Source organism: Atractosteus spatula, chromosome 3 (genome assembly GCF_055471065.1).
Source record: "Atractosteus spatula isolate fAtrSpa1 chromosome 3, fAtrSpa1.hap1, whole genome shotgun sequence".
Classification (NCBI taxonomy): domain Eukaryota; kingdom Metazoa; phylum Chordata; class Actinopteri; order Semionotiformes; family Lepisosteidae; genus Atractosteus; species Atractosteus spatula.
In genome coordinates, this window is record NC_142708.1 from 14,658,277 (window position 1) to 14,679,006 (window position 20,730).

The window sequence follows — 20,730 nt, forward strand, 5'->3', positions numbered from 1 at the left end:
ACGTTAGATACGAGTTTGAGGGTACGTCCCATGAGGACTTTCTGTTCTGTAAGCCACTACCAACAGGAACTACAAGAGAGCACATATTTCAGCTTCTGAATAAATTTATCGAAGAGAATGGCATCGACTGGATAAAATGTGTCGGAGTTTGTACAGACGGTGCTAGAGCAATGACAAGCTGACATAACGGTGTAGTTGCACGAATTAGAGAGGTTGCTCCAGAAATTAATGGACGCATCGCAACATCCACCGCGAGACCTTTGCCGTCAAGAAAATGCCTGACGATTTAAAATCTGTTAGACTCTGTTGTGAATTGTATCAAGGCTCGAAAAATTAATTCACATCTGCTTTGCTCGACTAAACAGGCTCACCCCTCTCACTGAAATGGTGCTTTTTTATTAGTTGTTGTTACTGTTTTTTTTCTGTAAAACACTTTGAAAAGCCACCTTTAAAGGCGCTATATGAAATAAAGTTTATTATTATAATATGTATTATATGTATGTGTGAGTGTGTGTGCACGCGCGCTCATGTTGGTCATTGAGAATTTCTGGGGTTCCTATGAGATGATGACTTGTAGGTGGTACTTGGATGCTTTGGTTGGATTAGGGGTGGTACTCGGTCCAAAAAGTTTGAGAATCACTGTCCTAGGCTATTTAATCTTTGCTGTCTTTCTCACACCCGAACAAGGCTACCCAGCCAAAATGTTGTGTTTTTTCTTCTCTTTTCAGCATGGAATAAACCTATTACTTGTTCCTTCGCAGACTACGCATGCTGCCGCAGCTACCCACCTGAATTATATATGTATGTCAACACTAAAGGTAAGAAGTGATGCACACTTTGCATTTTCATGTTTTGTGTTACTTGTGTCACTACTGAAAGTACTATTGATTCATATATTTAAAGTTTGTTTTACTTTTAACATTCTTAACTCCCACTGCATAGCACTATATTTACAGATCTTGTGGCTCACCTGGTCTTTGGATTTCATTGCACATAAGACAAATTTTACATGTTACTATCTAGCTGGATCTACACCCTTCAGTTGTTTCTTAAACATTATTTAGTTTAAGACAAAATAAAACCAAGTTAATCAGTTTATGGTTGGAACTCACACCACTTATCTATAATAACTATCTGCTCTGCAGAAATGTTTGCTTTAATGAATTACAACTACTAAACTAGGATACAATATGCAAAACATTCAAGTGCTTTTATTGACAAGTGTCTTTTTCATGACATTCACATTTTTACTTTTTTATCTTGTTTTTGTACTGCCAGTATTATAGTTATCTCCAAATGCGGCAATGTAAAAACATTTCCGTTCACAATTCTGAACTGTAAAGTTGCCACTGCATTTCAGAATATCTTGATTTAAAGAACTGTAGATTTGGACATGCAAAATATGCGGTCTAACATTTAAAGAAACCATAAAACAGAAAAGGCATTTTATTTAAAATAATTATTTTGGCAGACCAAGACATTTTGTGCTTGTAGTGTATATGGATCTTTCCACCAAGGCAAAAAAAGCTACGTTATTTAATATCGACTTTTATTTTTCAGACGCTTTTCCAGATTATTGTAGTCCTCCAAAGTGACATCTTGCAAACCCAGCAACACTGCCTTAGAATTACACGGGTCATATTCAATTGTCATGATACAGCAGAGATCTATAAGTTCCTGCTGACATTTCTGGAGTCCTGCTGTCACCCTTTTACGTTGGTCTGGGTCCTTTTTCATCTTCTTTGTTTCTTCTACGGTGAATCCAATCAGGCTCACAAGAACTTCATTAGAAAGATCCACATCTAAATAATCAGTTCCGTCAGAAATTTTGACTTTTATATGCCAGCTTCCAGAGCTGCTTGAAAGACTTCCCAGAAGAGTAACGATGAATGCTTTCACTTTCACAACCTTAACTATGGCTGTTTTTTCTCCTAGTAGCACTGCCAGATAAGAGAATGGACAAGAGTTTAGATCAACCTTCATTTTGTGTTGGAAGTTAACGTCCCTTTGTAAAGGCACAGATTCTTCTTCTTCACATGACTCATAATGTACTGCAGATCCCAACTGCCAGTTTTCAAAAGACTGACATTTTACAACGGGCTTTATGTTTACTCCTGAAGCACTGTGAGAAGGGATTGCAGAACTTTCACACACAGAGCGCAACTTACTCATTTCTACAGGAACAGTTAGAGCATCTTCTAATAATTCAGGGACTTCTATACTGTTTCCGTCATTGGTCATAGTTCTGATTCCGGGTCTTATGGAAACAATCCTTTCACCAGAGATGTTTTCTGGCACTTCTACCATATTATTATTCAGGTTAAGTGATGAAGGTACATTTATGGAGTTTGTATTAGAATTACCGCTCATGGTCATCTGATTGCACTGAAAGCTCTGCTCCGTTGATGGAGTCTCAAATTCAGGTGGTGAGTCCTCCAAGTAAATGACATCATCCAAGTCATCTACTGGAATATCATCAAAGTCGGCATCATCAAGTTCTAGAACTTCCTCGCTGGCCCTTTCTGGCACTATTTGTGGTGTCTGGGATTCTGGCACACTCAAACCTGAGTGGTAGCTTTGCAAGGTAGAGTTTCGAGTCAAGACACTTGAAACTTCACTCCTGCTACCATATCCACTGTCATGACCCACTACATTACTCATCGCTAATTGATCAACTGTTTCAATACTGGCAAAAAGCTCCTCACCTGAAGGGCTTGTAAGATTTTCAAAGCCTTCGTCTGCATTTGGCATCTCTCTGTCCTGACTGCTGGGTCTTTGCACAGCATTTTCTGTCTCACCAAGTACCCTGCTGAGCACTCTCTCTTGAGAAAATTCTTCAACAAGACCCTCTACTTCTCCTCCAATAACTTTGACATTCACAGGTGTGAGCAAGAGAACTCCTAGGCGGCAAACAATTTTTCCTTGCAGCAGAATTTTTGAACCTGGACTTAGATTGGCATGAAGATCAGGGATAGGTTGGTATTCCATTCCCTGGAGCTGCTGCACTCCGTCAGTCAGCTGTAGCATCAGCATTCGCAAAGGTTTTGCTTCCCAGGGCTTCTGAGACACTTGTGTGACTGCTGTTACATTTTCATTTGTGAAGTCTTTGCCTTTCAGCTTCTGAATTTGGCTGTATGCAGGCTGGCTCACATCTAAAAGCGAGTCTATTTGTAGACAATAAAACCCATTAATTTCCGCTTTGGCTGCCTCCGAGATACCTCTGGGCAGAATGGGTTGTTCCAGGTCTCTCAGATCAGTAAGAAGCCACTGCTCCAAGACCTGTTTGTTGATTTCAGCTTGTGTCAGGACTGTGCCTACATTGTCCTGTTGAATCCAATTTATACAAGCTTCAAGCCAGTGGAAAGGGACTTGGATATGCCATGCTGAGTGCAGCCAAGCCTTCGCTCTGTGTACAAAGCCAGATGTATTCATCTTCAAAGTCCCTTCATCTGGAGAAGGAGATTCTTTTCCTTTACAACTACAGACATTCTGGAAGGAATCAAAGGGTGTAACATTAGTTATTTTTTTACATTTAGTATTAGTCTAAGCTTTAACATGAGTATACTGCAGACAATCACAGTCAGGATATTTACAGCTAGATTTAACAGACTGTCCAGTAAAACTTTAGGGACACACTTTTTTTCCCCCTGATTAGAGACAACAAAAACATGTATTGTACCTATTTCTACTAACTGATTTTCAGCCCAACTGAGCTCTAAATCACCAGCCCTGATTTGTGCATTGAACTGATCTGATTAAATTAAATGCGTGTTTCTGCATTAAGCCCCATGTTTCTAAAACAACCTGCTTCAAGTATACTTACTACCCTTAATTCTGACTAAATGGGCATTACTATAAGATCAATCTATGATACAGACAGGTATCCATGATAAAGACAATGTATTAATCTAGTTGGCTACACTGCAGGCAAAACACAAGAAAAATTGCTGAAACTCAGAAATTAGTATAGGGTTGATATCAACTACAAAGCCAAGTCAACTTCTTAACAGCTAAAAGCAAAATTAAACACATGCCCAAAACATAAAATTGTAATAAATTACTGCAGTTAAGAACTTGGCAGAGGCACAAAAACAGAACATCCCCTGAGACTAAGGTCGCGAACCACTGACTTAAAAGGTGCATTTAAAAGAAAACTTAAAAACGTTGCCTTAGGCAGTAACACAATAGCAAACTATGGAACTAAAACCGATGAGATTAAAAATTAACTCTAGAAGGATGTCTAAAAGAGTCTCTAAAATTAAGAAAACTAAATTTCTGCATACAATGTTCTTTCCAAAGCACTATATTTCTAACTGCTATTTTGAGTGCTTATCTGAATGATCCCAGTTGTAAAACATAAAGAAAAAGTCTCTGTTCATCACTTTGAATCTCTGGTATATCAGATAATGCTAGACATCCATGTATTGCTTTCTGACGTCACACTGGGTCTAGTAATTGACAGCCTTTTCACTAGACAACGCAGAAAACCATTAAACAACTCCATGGAGAAAATGGCTCCTCAAAACGAGAAGAAAGGCTCGTAATATCCGTGCATGAGTGTATGTTGGCCGCAAAGGAGCATGTAAAGTTTTTACAAATGGGATAATTCAGATAATAATAATAATTCAGATAATTCAATAATAATAATAGATAATAATAATTCAGATAATTCATCCTGAAGAAGGCTCAAAAGACATATTGTTTTGTTTCTTCTTTGTACTTTTCAGTCTGAAATTAACCTTCACTTGTTTCTACAACAATATATACTTCATCAAAAAACATATGCATGTTTTAAAACAGCTATACTATATTAATTTTGACTATTGATTTAATCTTTTTCAGTGTATTGATCATTCATGGCCATGACACGCTCAACAGACTGCTGCATTAGCACTAGAGTACCTCGAGCTGACAGGTCAGGACTGGAGAAGTTCAGAATAGAAGAACACAGAAAGGAACTAACATGCTTTGCTTACCAATAGAACGCTCTCCTGCTATTGGTAACCCATCCTGCAATGTTGCTCGCCATCTGTGGTGTTCTGAGGCAGCCAGCAATTTCTAACCTGGCAGAATATTACAGCCAAACATACTTTGTCAATGACAGGACACAATCTGGAAGACTAACAGTTAAGATTCCTGAGCAAGGGGTATGCAATGTTCTGGCCAGGAGTGTCTAGTCGCAACAAATCTCCACTTGTAGTGCTTGGTGCTGGATTGATTACACAGCGCTACACCGATCAAGTCCGGGGACCTCACTGACAGCACTCCACCAGGACAATAAACATTCTCACGCTGACTGTGCAACAACAGCTTTCTATGGGAGGAACAGGCCACAACACAGCATCTGTACACCAGTGCTGCTTGGCACTGCTTTCAGTGCCGGTCAATCGCAATAGCCTGTGACTTGTACAATGAACTCCCTATCTCGCCCAGAGAAATTTGCCGATGTCATGTGTATTCAATAAAATCTCAGTGAACTTGCTACAAGAGACTTATCGTTTTCTTGATTATAGCTTGGTGAATTTGTTTCAGTTGTACGTAATGAAAGTTTATTTCGATTCTCACTCCATACACATACCTGTCTTCGGTGTAAATTTCAAGGTTTACCAAGCTCCGTTTAAACCACAATAGTACATTTTAATAATTACAACTGTTTAGCAGTATTATAATGCAATAATAATAATTAGAACTTCTTCATCTAAAAATTATTTTACTACATACTGAATAGACCCATCTTGATTACCCTTTCCATCTGCAGACGTTGCAGCTGCTCCACAGTCGAAAAGAAGTTCAGGCGCCAAACTAGTCAAAGAAAACAACGCGAGACAGACGACTTGGAAAGGGGGTTGTCGGCTTAGTTCTGGTAATATTTCATCAGGAATACTTAAACCTAGGGCAAAACATCCTACACTAAATAAAATTAAGTTTCATACACACACAACGAGGATAGATACAAGCACAGCCGCATTAATACACGAGTCTTACGAACAACCAAACTACCAGATTTCAGTGTTAGCCACACCCCGAAATTCTCCTTCCTGCTGTGCGACAGTCCTACTGTCCAATAGAGTTCCGCGATCCTCCGCCAAAGCCCCAGTAACCACCAATCAGAGGGCTGAATCGCCGGTCGAGGCGAAACTTGGATAGTATCATGGTTGGTTGTAAAGCCTGTCGGTGGAGGGACTCGAAAGCAGTACGGGTCTGCAAGCAGGTTAGTAATATTTGTTTTGGTAAATTTAATGTGTCGATTTCAACGATTGTTTTAATCTGGAGAAAGTAGAACACGATAATATGGGAAAAATATCGCGGGGACGACATTGAACACTCAGAAATTCAATCGCAAATCCTCCACAGAATAAGATCCTTTTAAGGCCGTTGACTCAGCCTCAGGCGTGCTAGCAGTATGATGAAACGAGAAGTTTCTGTATCTATTCGTAATCGCAGTCGAGGTTTTGTATTAATTATTTCAACCGAGAACTTTTGAGTAGGTTGATGCGATTTGTAAGGGGCTGTTTTCCGGGAGAAATGAGCGCTGGGCGACAGAAGCGTTTTTCTTTTGCTAATCAAACCCTTCCGAGAGGCAGCTGCGCATGAGATGTTACAGGCCTTCCTGCTTGGAGGAGTCGGTTGCCGGTGGGAATGGGAACGGTAGTGGGTTTCTCCCGGGTTTGGTCTTTTCCAGGGGTGGGCGGCAGATAAATGTGATCATCGATAAATATGACTATTCCGACATCGGAGTGAAATTTATCGGGCACATCATTTGTCTTTCGCTTGAGGTCTGAGAATATGGGGCCTGCTGTACGTGTGCGGTCATGGTAAGGCAGGCAGGCAGGCAGGTCTTTGTCCGAAACTGGGGGGGCTTACGAGTGAGCGAGATTGTTACAGTTCGCACGTATGCAGTTAATATAAATACAGAGAATAACGATGTTCATGATTAAAAATGAATCCACTGTCGTTTCTCCGCGTTCTCCTGGCGATTTGCATTGGTTGGTCTATCTGTGGCAGCTACGTTTCTGCTAGATGCAGCAGCCATTTCATTTCCAGCGGTGCAGCTTTTATTTTTGCTGTGCGGAGCTCGCTGCTGCGGGCTCTGCGTTAGGCTACAGTGATCATTCTCAGAGGTTACTGTATTTTTTTATTTTAGCGTTGCTTTTAAATTCTAAACATTTCCTGTGTAAGAAATTGCTCTTCTAAATTCCGTCCTTTTTGGTATTATTTGTTGCCTTGTTCGCTTAGTTACAAACTGTATATCGGGGATTAGGTTGGCGGAAACTCTTTTACCTTAGCAGCAAAGAATTATCTGCATACCCAGGTTATCGTGTAGCATTAAAATGTAACATGGCCCTTCAGTCCCCCTGCCTCCAGTCTGATTTAAAATATATATATTGAATTTTAGTAGTTTTACTCCTGTTCAGTGCCTGCTTATTAAACGAGATGTGTGTGTTGCATCAAAACGCTGCAACAGGTAAATGGAAATGATCAAGTAAACGGAAAGACAGTGATTCAATGTTTTTTTTTATTCGTGATAGGTTTTAAGCAGTTCTTGGAGACCTCAGTAGTTCCCGCCCACAACACGCCCATTAAGCCAGAATAAATAGTGGTAAGTGCTTGAGGCGAAATCAATCGCTTCCAACATTGGTAATTTCGGGTGTTTTTCCTGTACGTAAAGCTAAAATTTACCATGGTCGCTTTCAGCACTTTCGCCGAGAGAAGAGCCCACTTTCATTTCATCTTCGTTAAAAGACAATGGAGACTGAAATTGAACAGCAGGAAGAAGAGACTACATTCAGCAACACAGAGACAAACGGTAAGGCAGATTGACGTGACATTGCCAGCGTCTTCGGTACTCGTCCCCGAGTACGAATTCTTGTTCGGCAATGAAATGTTCTTTTCCAGGTTGGTGCTTTTTTCAAATAAGTGTTTTGTTCCCTGGTTTTCAACAAGGGATGGTTGCTGAAATGATTTGTTTGCGGTTCATTTTTTAAACAGTTTTCCTACCGGTAAATCATGAGTTTTGTAGAAAACCAGTACAAGCAAGGCACGTTTTACTCTGTGTAAAAGTCAAACAAAACTGTAGGTTAATCTTAATCCCATAATCGAGAGAGAATTTTCTGCTAAGAAATGCACCATCCAAATAAATGCAGAGCTAAAATACATATTCAGAAAGATTCAGAAATTATATCCATAACGGTACATTGGATGGATGTTTCTCGTTTTTTGTTAAAAGGCTGAGGGGAAAAAAAGAACCCCCTGGTCACTGTATGAAATAAAAGATTACATGGACTTTCACTAATGTTCTGTAAATAGACAATCGTCAGCTTTTGTCCTGTGTCTGAAAAGAAAGATGGTTCATGAAAATGGTCGCACAGAATGAGGGTCTTTGGTTACCATGGCAATATCACAAGCAAAGGTTCACTGTGCTTCCAGAGATAAAGCTTGCTAATTAAATTCAGCCCTTTAGTTTTCAGTGTTTTCAATTTATATTGGCTATAATGGTTATTGAACTAACTGGATAATTTCAAGCGTTTCCAGTCCTTCCAGTTTGCAGATGAGCTTTTCAAAAGACACATTGTAATCTAGAATACATTAGACGAAGGATCAGTTATTTGACGTACAATGGTTGAGCAATTAATTTTTTACTACGCTTCAATAACCCCCTTTCATCTTTTCTGATGTAAATGCCACACGTTTATTTGATGTTTGAGGTGTTACAACAGCTGATAGCGTGACAGCCATATAATTAAAATATGGAAGTCAAATATTTTCCATATAATTGTGAAAAGTAGTCATCATTAGATAAAAAAAATTTCAGGGTGCAGTTTTTTTTTAATGTGGGTTGCTACAAAAGTAAAGCCTCTTGTTTTGTTTGATGCACAATAAAATGAAAGGCATTGCTTTTGTTCTGACCATTGCTTAAATTTATAGCGGTGGTGATTACTTATAGAGCAAATCTGTCCATTTTCTCACAATGTTCCTTTCGAAGTTCAGTGATGGCCTTTGGTTTTGTTCTTTTTTTTCCGCTGCTGATTAACCGAATTTAGCTAAATCAGGCTTGAAGAAATAGCCACCACTCTGTCAGCAATAGATGTCAATTTTTCATAGGAAAACGCCCGGCAGAAGACATGGAAGAAGAGCAAGTCTTTAAGAGGTCTCGTAACACCGATGAAATGGTAGAATTGCGCGTCCTGCTTCAAAGCAAAGTAAGTTTTTGAGCTGATTTTTTAAAAATTGGTCAGCATTATGCTAGAATTATGCAATTATTCTGTAATATTGTTTTAACTTCACTTTGTTTTATCAAAGAATGCAGGCGCTGTGATTGGAAAGGGTGGAAAAAACATTAAAGCCCTCCGTACGGACGTGAGTATTTCTTAAGAATAAAGGATCGTTTGAATTTTTCTGATGTGTTCTTTGGATGTAAAGACCCTTTGGTAATATTTGCTTATGAATAAAGGGAAAATAAGGGAGGGGGCAGGCGGAGTACATTAGCCAGCCGTCTGTTTTGATTTGGGATCAGACCTAATTAGAGGCTTTTACTGATCCTTCCAAATGGCTTTTTTGTTCAGTAATTCCAAGTACTAACATAATTCCATAATTTTTCGCTAAATTAATGAATCTTAATGAGCACCACAAAATACAGAAACACCCGTTTAATGTACATTTCTTTCTAATTAGGCAAACCTGATCTTGGCTAAAATCTAGCCGTTTCATTCTTCCTTTGTGACATTGTCGTCAAGAGTGTACATTAACATGCATGCAGAATACAGTGGGTCATTAATGCATTTTAGGTCTGTGTACAAAACTGGTTTTAAGAGAGCAATTTCATTTGGAAAGCATTTTAGCAGCTGTCCAAGTGAGGTTATATAGGTTGGCTGATGTGAAAATACATCATTATGAGCAGTATTGTTCACAAAATGAATAGTTGGAGGACTGTACAAACTCCTTTTTACCTGGAATAAAGTTCATAGGAGTTTTAGTCTACACTTCTAATGCCATGACCCCCCACCCCCCAAGCAATTGCCTGTACTCTTGAGCAGACCTATAGGTTGTTTTTAAGATGACTTATTTTAATTCTAGTTCTAAACGACAGTCCGATGGTCCATTCGATTAACTTGTTCAGTGTATAGCGGCAATGCAGTCAAGTGTACTTGTTCATTCTTCACAGCCTCTTGTAGAGAATATCATAGTGATGAGTATAGTTTGTATTCAATTAAAATTTATTCCTTTTCCCCCTCTTCCCTCTCCTTTTTTATTTTTTTTTATTTTTGGCCACCTATCTCCGTTGCCCATGTACTGGATCGACATGCCCCTGCGTTGCCCATCATGATGTTGGCCCATCCGCCCCTGAACGCCCATGTGACTCCCCGGTTGGCCATGCCCATAAATGTGCTCATTCCTAAACGGGCACCTTACTTGACAACTTCTGATTGAATGCCCTTGCCCAATGCCAACATCCACGAACGCCAATGACCAATGCAGTACAATGCCAGTGTATCAGTCCCAGACAGCAGTGGCCCCGAGCGGTATGTCCCAACAGTTTATGCCTCACTGCCTGATTAGAAAGAGAAAAATGTATTTTATAACCTGCCTTTGTTTTTTTTTTTGTTTTTGGAATAGTAATCCCCTTTTCAAAACGGTGTACTGTTTTTAGTTTTTCTGTCTTATTTTCCCCATGAAGTCTTTTTTTAGTTTGTTTTTTTTTGTCACTGGAGTTTATCACGTGAGTTGCCCACTCGGAGAAATCCACTACTTCATTTGAATGGAAGGAGCACAGCTTGAAGTGTTGCATATTTTTGCTGCGTTATTAATCATGAATTGTTGAAAGCAGTCTTTCTCGCTCTGTCCTTGTGGCCCACCTTGCTCCCCCCTTCCTGTGCCCCTCCCCCCCCCCAACATCACCTCTCCATAATCTTGAAGAAAATATGCTAGCGCTCTGCCCACTCTTTCACTACTCATTACTGTCTGTTTTGTTTTTTTTTTTGTCCTGCATTCTTGTTTGGTTCTCACAGGGCCCATCAGTAATACTGTTATCTTCCAACTTCTCATAACCTTGCTCCAGTTTTCTGTCCGGCTACAGTGTTCACCACTTTGCATACTTTCCTGCTTTTTTTTATTTCCCCCCCTCCCCTTATGAGAAGGTGTGCCAGTGTTACAAATGTGATGGCGAGACTTTCCAAAATTCCTGGTGGTGGGGGTTGTAAAAGAATTTCCAGAGTCTCCTCTCCGCTATGTTCTTGCCCACTTAATCTGAGCCCTTCCACTTTCCCATTCTGCAAGACCTGCCATTGTTTTATTTATTAAATGTGAGGATACAAATGCATGTTATTGACTTGTATTGGAGTCCTGTATTAGTGATTGGGGGGAACCTTTAAAATATGTTCTACATTCCTAAAATTAAAGTATGAGCTGCATACATTTGTGCTCTTTGATATTAGAATTTCATAGCACTTTATCTGAAAACTTTTTTCTCTTTTCTTTTTCCCCTTTTATTTTTGTCTTTTTTTTGCATTTCTTGTGACGTAAATTGTTTTAAAAAGTATTCTGAGCATCAGTGCGGACATTGAGACAATTGGAGAGATTCTGCTGAAGATCATTCCTACTTTGGAAGAGGTGATTGCTTTTATTCCCTAAAAGATGATAGGGTGTCTCCAATGGGCAGTAAGGGGTGGGACTTCATTTGATAATAAATGTGAATGAAGATTGTTGAAATGCATTTTTCTTTCAAGGTCGTGAAAGGTTTTATGAGTCATTTTTTTCTTGTCTGTTTCCATTTTATGCAGTAGTTTATTTGTGATTCATTTGTATTGTTGTTAATTATAAGTGCTTCCATTTAATTGCTAAAGGTTCTAAAAAATGCTTCAGTTTTTATTTCAGTGATGGATACTATCTGCAGTTTGTCATCTCTCTTTTTTTGTATTTTGTAGCTTTTTTGTATGTTAATGTTTGTTTTTGTATTTGTGTAGTACCAGCATTACAAAGGAATTGATTTCGATTGTGAGCTGAGACTTCTCATTCATCAGAGTCTAGCAGGGGGCATCATTGGAGTCAAAGGAGCCAAGATTAAAGAGCTGAGAGAGGTAAGTATTTGTCTAGCGCTTTGATATTTTAACAAGTAAGTTTTTGTTTTGAATCATAACTGTAAAATTATAGGCACTGAAACAATTGAAGGATTTTGTTTTTTTAGTGAATTAATATAAGCTGTGAGAATTGTTTAATTTTTATGAAGTTTCCATTTATTGAATCTACTAAGTACCTAAATTGTTGAAATTCAATCTTAATCTTGATTATATTTGACTTTTTTAGATTAAGAGAATAATTTGTAATTCTATCATAAGCAGTATAGCCATCTATTAAAGCCATTCTTTGTGGGCAATTTGGGAAAAGGCTGTCTGACATTTTTTTACTTAATGTATTTAGCAATATACTTATCTATTAAGCACTGTTCTGTTCATGTGTTGAAATGGTATTCTGACATTGAATTTCTACTGATCCAAGCTGAATTCATCAGCTCCTCAGTTTATATAAATGCCAATGACCCAGATGCCTTGGGGGATATTGACACTGAATATTTATGCAGCACCTGTCGTTTGTGATATTTGGTAATTAGAGATAATAAGCTTGCTGTGGTACATGTTGCACTGCGGTTGGGCTACGTGGAGTCTGGCACAGGCAGTGCATCAAGAGCTGCCCATTAAATTATACATTTTATGATGAATTTCTAGACCCCATGAGTAGAATAAAATTCATGACCTACGTTAATAAAGTGGTGAGCTATATGACCAAGCTATATTAATTTATATTTTGAATAAAAGCTTTACTGAATTTGGGGGGTTTTGTTCCTTCAGAGGGGAAAAAAAAAGATTTTAAGCATTTGGTGTAAGATAAATATTTTGGAGGTTTCTTTGGTCTTAAATTGTATCTCCATTTTCTAATTTCAGAATACGCAAACAACCATCAAGCTCTTTCAGGAGTGTTGTCCTCATTCCACTGACAGAGTAGTGCTTGTTGGGGGGAAACCTGACCGTGTGGTGGAGTGCATCAAAATCATCCTGGAATTAATATCTGAGGTAGGTTGAGGAAGCTTTCCGTTTTCAGATATCAGTATCTTGTAGATTTTGAGAGATGAAAATGATTTTCTAAATAAAATGGGGTTCTTTGTGGTGCAATTATGAAAATTCATTACAGCCATTATATTTTAATTTTAAATGGTGCCCTTAATTCAGTAGGGAACTTGGATGGACTTGAGCACCCTTCTGTTTTTTCCTAGCCTGCAATTAATTATCTTTTTAGGCCCCAATTAAAGGACGTGCCCAGCCTTATGACCCAAACTTCTACGATGAAACCTATGACTATGGCGGCTTCACCATGATGTATGACGACCGTGGAAGGCGTCCAATGGGTTTTCCCATGCGAGGTCGAGGAGGGTTTGACCGCATGCCCCCCGGCCGAGGCGGTCGACCCATGCCTCCGTCGAGAAGGGATTATGACGATATGAGCCCCCGTAGAGGACCTCCGCCGCCTCCCCCAGGAAGAGGAGGCCGAGGAGGCAGCAGAGCTCGTAACCTGCCCCTGCCTCCCCCACCACCGCCCAGAGGAGGGTAAGACTACTACCTAATAAGGAACCTCATAGCATCATGGGGAAGTTAACAACTGAACACTGTAAATTTACAGTTTTGCTGTTCATTCACCTGCAGTGTTTATTCTTTGTGGTCCAACTAATGTCTTGAGAATATAGCTTCAAAAGAAGATATAAGGCCAAAGTGGAGTTTTAAAATATACTGTTTGCATTTATTTAATTGGATGATTGCTTGTTCATAGATTTAACATTGTCTTTGTGTGTAAAAGGTCTGCCTTTATCGTATACAATGCATATCTGTCAAATTCTCATCCCACACAAATGTTGGCACATAATTCGTAAATCTGTGTGGGATTTTTCTTTCCCTCCAGCTTCTGCCGAAATAGGTTTACAGGACTATCAAAGTACTCCAGCTAGCTGTACTCTTGTTTAAGTACACAAACGGTAAAGCCAAAGTCTTCACAAACTATAAAGTCACAAGGTTGTATGTACCCCATTCTCAAATTGTTTGCAGAGATGAGCAGTTTTCCTACGAGACCTATCATGCCCATGCAGACGACGGACGAAAGTAAGTTGTTTTCCCCACGGCTGTGTCCATATTACAGGGTAATGGGACAAAGGTGCTATCTTTATTCAGGTGTATGTTTCAGAAAAGTACAATGTGTTTAAATGCACTGTTGGAAGAGTAAATAAGAGGTTTGTGGTCGTGTCTATTTTCACAATGCTTTCCATGTTGGAGGCATGTGGGGTTAAGCATTCCCCCTTTCATTATTCATTATGATGGATATACAAAAAGTCCAGTGGTTACAAGGTCATGAAGAATTAAGTCTTGCTTCTTATGTCCTAATACGAAATGCTCTCTGGTGGATAAATGATCGTATAAAGGAGCTTCAGAGACAATACTGATCAGATGTGGTAAAACCCACCACTGATAACCTGATTATTTTACCAAAATGTTCATCTAGTCTTCACCATGGGTTCACGGTACTAATCTTTTCACCCCTGTACTGCCTTTGATCTCTTTGGCTCCATTGTGTTGTCATCCAAGTATATTTTAAAACTCCTGATGCAGGTTTGGTGCACGTCTTACGCCTTTTACGGTAAAAAAGGTTTTTCAGTTATGCAGCGTTGAAATGTGTGTGGTTTCACCTTAACCTTTCACCTAAAAGGTTGGTATTTACTACTACCATTTATCTTTGTCCTGTTTATTTTAGAACAAAATTTGTGCATAATGCAAAAATACATTAAAATTCATGTTTAATATTTTTCCTTGTAAATTGAATTTCGCTATTACTATTGTACAGAATTTATATTTAAGTATTTGAATAATATATTTTACTGCAGTAACTACTTACTTACCGTTGGAATTAATAAATAAAAATGTGAACATTTATTGCTTGGGACACGTATACTGGACATAACAGTTTGAATAAAACAATTATTTTTTTCCTGCACTTGGTTTATGACTTAGTACCGCTCAGTAAATCACTTTAATGCTCCAAGGATGATATCTTGATTGGAAGCTGTACGTAAGTTGCAAATAACCTAATAATTTTAGGACATGGTAAAAATCACTTATAAAAAATATTTTTATGTATTACATCTTAGGAACAAGGTTGAGGTGAAAAATATGAAAAACTGTTCATTACATTTCATGATTTTTTTGCAGTGAGAATGAATTTTTTAAGGTTTTCTAAAATTTTCAAATGTTTTTTTCTTTAAGTAATGACAGAAGAGGGAGGCCTGGCGATCGCTATGATGGAATGGTAAGGTGATCGCTTTTCGTTATTGAATTCAGGTATTAAGCCTGAGTTTTGTTCCATGGTTTATTAAAATCTGCACTGAATTATGAAACCATTTGTTGAGGGTAAATATAAAAGGTGGTATTCAAAGGGTGTGTTTGTTAGGCATTTTTGATCTCCCACAAAGCCCTGTGGTTCATATCGAGCTTGGCTCACACACGCTGCCATTTCTGCCTTTTGTGTTGCCAAATGCATTTAAAAAAATTGTCAACTTGTTTTTATAGTAATTATTTTGGGCAAAGATTGGCACCAATAACGTTGATCTATTGCTGCTTAATGTTGAAGTTAGCCAACAACTGCAGTTCTATACCACTGTTAGAAGTCTTTATTTTATTTTCAAATTATTTTAACAATGCGTTTGAGACTTCTGACATGCTGTAATTTCCCTTGTAGTTTCAAAAAGCTGAGTCTAAGAATGTCTTGGAAAAGTAACAAGTACGGCTATATCATAAAGTTCTAGTGACCCCCTGCATTTTACAGTTTCATGTTAACTGTAAGCATTGCACACAACTGAGTAATATGATGTATCCGTTACGTGCTGTCATTACATTTGTAATGGTCACCAGGCACATTGAGGGAAACGGGCTTTTAATTGGATGTATCCAACCACATAAATGTCACTCGAGTAGGGTGCCTAGCCAGTGTATCCTTTTTTGTGTGTACTTTTCTTGTAAGTGTTTATTACAAAAAACTTTTAAGTGATATTTAGGGATTTTCCTGGCCTGTCAGTAGGTACCTTTTGTGGAGAAGAGATGAACAAGAGAACAGTGATTGTAAAACTGGATAGTTTGTCATCTTTACTATATTGAGCAAATAAATCCACACCTTTTTATAAGAAATATAAATATTTCACTGTAGGGTTTGGAAAATATTTAGATTCTAATTGCTGATGGTCATGGCTGGTTAGAACCCTAGTAGGCTCAAGTCATTTCAGTGGAATAATAAACATCTTCTCAACTTTTTCTTTCTTTTAAAATGAGTGAAGATGCATTGTAGGAGCTCTAAATGTTTAGTAACATGCTGTTAATAGCTGGATTTATGTTTTAGAAAAGCAAACTTGTTTACTAAAAACCTGTTTGGAGTAGCAATGTCATCAGGATCATGCTGAGAATTACAGAAACGCAGTGATCTCTTCACAAGTGACCATGCCCGAATAAACAATGGGGGTGCAGTTCGTGATTTGACAAGACCGGTTTAATACAGTGTAGTGCTAAAAAGATGTCAAATTTAAATATTGCTCCTGACATCAGACGGATCTTTACTTCACAATCTGTAACGTGCAGGGAGCCGGCTGGCTCCGCTTTCCATTGCTAGGCAACGTATTTTTGAATTACCTGTTTCCTTGACTACCAAGGAGCAGCTGAATACGTCGGTGAAAGCCATCAAACCCCACAATGAATGCTGAGTACATACAAAAAAAAAGCATGCTACTGTAAACAAGCCCTGAAAGAGATTCGTACTGCAGCTTCGGTAGTCAGACTTTCATTGTAAAGTGAATGTCAAGTTGATTTATTTTTTCTTCTGTTAAAAATAGAGGCTGATTCTGGATTTTGGGGGGGGGGTATTTCATATTTACCAGTTGTTTCTTGTCTTGTGTTAAAGTGTGTTACATTATAATGTTAAATATGTGATGAGGCAACCACACAATAAAATATTGTTGAAATTGTCATGAGACTTACATTTTTTTTTCTTCTTTTCATGTCATAAATGCAACAGAGTGGGGGTGGATACGGTGAGTGCCCTTTAACTGCTTTTCATGTAGATTTATACACACTGACAATTTAATTATTAGATTAAAAGAACAAATTGGTTCCAATGCTGGCAAACCAGGATTTTTAGTTTTGATATTTTGACATGGGTTCTAATTTTAACACTACACAGACGTTGAATTGCCAAATAAAACGGACAAAAAGAAAAGTTTTAAAATACATGCAGTATGAAGGTCTAGATAGTAGAGCAAGTGTTTATTTTACTGCTTTTGTAGCTAATTACTAATCTAATTGTGGTGTGCTTTATAGATAACAATTCATCCTGGGAACCCTTCCAGTCTGGTGAGTATAATGCTTATTATTGTTATGTGCACCATATTTAATACTCTGATAAAATGCCTTTTTTAATGTATACATTTAAGATTTTTCTCCATGTAGTAACCTATGTGAAATGCTGCAACTTTTGAAAATTCATTTTTTCTTTCTGCAAGTTATTCATATTGATAGAGACGTGTCCAGATCTTGTAAGGGATAACGTCTTGCTATACAATGTGATTAAGGTCATGGAGTCATAAATATCGTTGTAAAACATTTAGAGATGGAATAACACATAGGATTAAAATGTTCATTCCTTTTTGTTCTTTGCAGGTGGTCGTGGGTCCTATGGTGACATAGGGGGGCCTGTTATCACAACACAAGTTACCATCCCAAAAGATGTGAGTCTAATAACTGAATTCTATAAAAGTTGATGATGTAATTCAGTCAACCTGTCTGCTGTCTTCCTTGTTTATGATGTGCCATTGTTTCTTTCAGTTGGCTGGATCGATAATCGGGAAAGGGGGGCAAAGAATCAAGCAAATCCGACACGAGTCTGGAGCATCCATTAAAATAGATGAGCCCCTGGAAGGATCTGAAGATCGCATCATCACGATCACTGGCACGCAGGACCAGATCCAAAATGCACAGTACCTATTGCAGAACAGGCAAGTGCTCAACGTAATCTTTGAAGTCTTCTTGTGCAAGTTCTGTTGTCTTCTGCTTTTGTTCCTATTTACTCTGGTCTGCCTTTAATGTTTCCTTACTTCTTTGCTAATATATACTAACTTCTACTAACAGTGGGGGGAAAACTTGAAAAAGCTTTCTCCTTTTTGTGAAACTGCTGTAGGTTAAAACAAAATTCAGAAATGAGCTAAAAGATCACATGCAAAGTCAACTCCTAATGAACAGGGTCTGGTGAAAGTTGGCCTAGTTCTGTGTGGAAGACTAGTGATTTTGTTGTTTTTAGTTAGATGAATTGACAACAAATCACAGTCTACCATACGGCACAGGCTTAGCCTCATCTGGATGAATAGAGAATGTGACCGGTTTTTCGGTGAAAGCAGCATTTCACACGCATTACTTACTAACGTGAATGCCTTTCTAACAGTATTCTTCAAGCTTTCTTCTAAAGGGGCAGGACTAACTGCTGTGATGGATGCCTTCTACTTGTCTGATGTTCAGAAGAAATTCTTGTAAATCCAGTTTTGTTTATTTTATATTTCAGTGTGAAGCAGTACTCTGGTCGATTCTTCTAAAGGAGGAGATTAAGATTGAAGGAATACCGCGCTGCTTGTTTTGTCCCTGCTTCTGTTAAGAGCCAACATTCCTCTGCTTAGGTAGATGTTCTGCATTTGGGGTGTAGTTTCCAATTCTGCTTCTTTTCCATCTGATGTAACCAGATTCTTAGAACTTTAAATGTATGGAGTTTCAAAACAGCAGCAGAATGAGTGGATTCTTTTAATTTTTTTTATTTTTTGTTAAACTTGTTTTGATGAATTATTGTAATGTGTTTTCTGTAATTTAGAGTAAGCTCATCTGTATGTACACTGTTTGTATGGGCAAAAGTACTGGTAGCTCAAACGTGCCAGGCATCCATTCAGTACAATGTGCGGAATGTAATCGTTTTGTAAGGAACATTTTATGATTTTTAAAATAAATTTAGTAAATTGTTCTTCCTTGCTATTTTCAGTTAACAAAAGGCTAGGGGCTGTATAAAGAAATGTAAATATACTTTTATAGATTGAATTTCCATAAAGGATTTTTTTTCTCTGTGGGTTATATTCTAATGTACTGATTGGACCAAAAACAGGGGTGAGGTGGGTGTCTTCAGAGCCTGCCAGTCATGTTAGATGTGTAATCAGAATTCAACAGTGTATTGAGCTCATGTCTTGTATAAATAGGATTGATCAATCAAGTAGTGCACATTTTTTTTCCCCTCAAATGTAGACTTAGATGAAGTTCATTGGTCTTGCTAAAGCCTGTTTTCTACTTGTCTCTAAGCATTTTTAACGTTAAAAGTAATCTTTACACTTAACCATTCAGGGAGTATATGCAGTATTGCTAACCAATGCGCAGGCCTTTTCTGTCAGAAGTTAAGGTGATTGTCATTTCATCATACTTCTGAAGTCCTGCTGTTGAATATGCTGCAAATCTGAGTAATAAAGAAAATGCCACCCTTTTAATAGATGCGCTTTTTTGGAGAGTGTTGTTAACACTATATTCTGTCAAAGTTTGGGGGAAAACCACATTTTTCAGGGCAACTGTGACCTAGTTGGTGAGTGGATTGGTTTTTGTTTAGCGTTCATTTTGATTTGCCTCAGTATTTTACATTCACCTTTTCTGCTTGGATCCATAAATTAGCCAGGAGACTTAATCGAACATGCACGTATCTCAGTCTCTTTTTAAAATATCTTGACAAGGTTTTCTGAAAAATGCTGTGAACACAAGGAGGATGGTATTGCCTGGCCTTTCAGACCTTATCAGGTACAAGTAGTGTTGCTGTTACAGTGAGCTGAATTAAACAGGATATTTTCCCTTTCCGGCTGGAAAAACGTTGATTTCCTTGCAGATCCCATTCTTAGATGGGTAAGTCAAGCAAGTGACCTGAAGACCACCTGTCCCTATGAACTGTACTGTTACAGTGTGCAACTTTAGTAGGTTTTTTGTAATCTTGTATTTTATGGAAAATTTTGCTGAGATACGAAGTATGTGACCCTTCTTTTCCATTGCAGGTGTTCAATCTATTTAATAAAGGTTGAAATGCAACAAATCCATGTTCTGTGAATTTCAAGGGCTGCATATGGAAAACACATGTATTCTTTCAAAAGTAGCTTGTCTTTGGTGCACTCTAAAACGTTTGTTTTAAGTTGTGAGGTATTTTATATCTTTCACTAAAGTAATGCATTCTCTTGAGGTGTGCAGAGTAATCTCTGGTTACTCATGGGATTTTGTATTGCATTTTAGTGTCATGTCTAGCACCGTCTTAATGCAAATCTAAATCATTCCAAGTAATATTTGACAACTGTTACTCAAGTTGGATTGAAATCAGTATCAAGTGTGCACGAAGGAAAACGGGCTAAAGATTCAAAATGCATAGTAATTATGAACACATAGCAATCAAGTGAAGATTTGATAATACCAGATTGTCTAATTGTTTCAGGCAATTTTGAAAAAAAAATGCAGGTTCTATTAGTCCTGATCCTCAATCTTGTATTGAACCAAGAAAATAAAATACTACCCATCTGCTCTGAGAATGGAAACTAGCAGATGGTGGTAGACTGCTAAACATGAGTTTCAAATACTTTATTAAACTCGAGTTAAATTGATG

General features: G+C 38.1%; 2 protein-coding genes across 5 annotated transcripts; one reads left to right on the forward strand and one right to left on the reverse strand.

The window, feature by feature from the left end:
• Positions 1-1,193: 1,193 nt before the first annotated feature.
• On the reverse strand, positions 1,194-5,976 carry rmi1 (RMI1, RecQ mediated genome instability 1, homolog (S. cerevisiae)). 3 transcript variants are annotated; one of them, XM_088911747.1, is made up of 3 exons: positions 5,744-5,976; positions 4,977-5,063; positions 1,194-3,489 (listed from the first exon to the last, which is right to left on the reverse strand). In XM_088911747.1, exon 3 carries the CDS (start codon positions 3,430-3,432, stop codon positions 1,537-1,539), a length of 1,896 nt encoding a protein of 631 aa, XP_088767873.1. In that variant the 5' UTR covers positions 3,433-3,489; positions 4,977-5,063; positions 5,744-5,976; the 3' UTR covers positions 1,194-1,536. The 3 variants fall into 3 exon arrangements, with proteins under 3 accessions (XP_088767873.1, XP_088767874.1, XP_088767875.1); XM_088911748.1 differs by having other exon boundaries at positions 5,722-5,781; XM_088911749.1 differs by having other exon boundaries at positions 4,977-5,058; positions 5,722-5,757.
• A 162-nt stretch (positions 5,977-6,138) lies between these two features.
• On the forward strand, positions 6,139-20,172 carry hnrnpk (heterogeneous nuclear ribonucleoprotein K). 2 transcript variants are annotated; one of them, XM_088912338.1, is made up of 17 exons: positions 6,139-6,211; positions 7,530-7,600; positions 7,696-7,807; positions 9,103-9,200; positions 9,301-9,357; positions 10,477-10,520; positions 11,535-11,607; positions 11,961-12,074; positions 12,936-13,064; positions 13,288-13,595; positions 14,088-14,141; positions 15,297-15,339; positions 17,092-17,107; positions 17,394-17,426; positions 17,733-17,800; positions 17,898-18,067; positions 18,628-20,172. In XM_088912338.1, exons 3-17 carry the CDS (start codon positions 7,747-7,749, stop codon positions 18,656-18,658), a joined length of 1,299 nt encoding a protein of 432 aa, XP_088768464.1. In that variant the 5' UTR covers positions 6,139-6,211; positions 7,530-7,600; positions 7,696-7,746; the 3' UTR covers positions 18,659-20,172. The 2 variants fall into 2 exon arrangements, with proteins under 2 accessions (XP_088768464.1, XP_088768465.1); XM_088912339.1 differs by lacking the exon at positions 14,088-14,141.
• Positions 20,173-20,730: the final 558 nt, after the last annotated feature.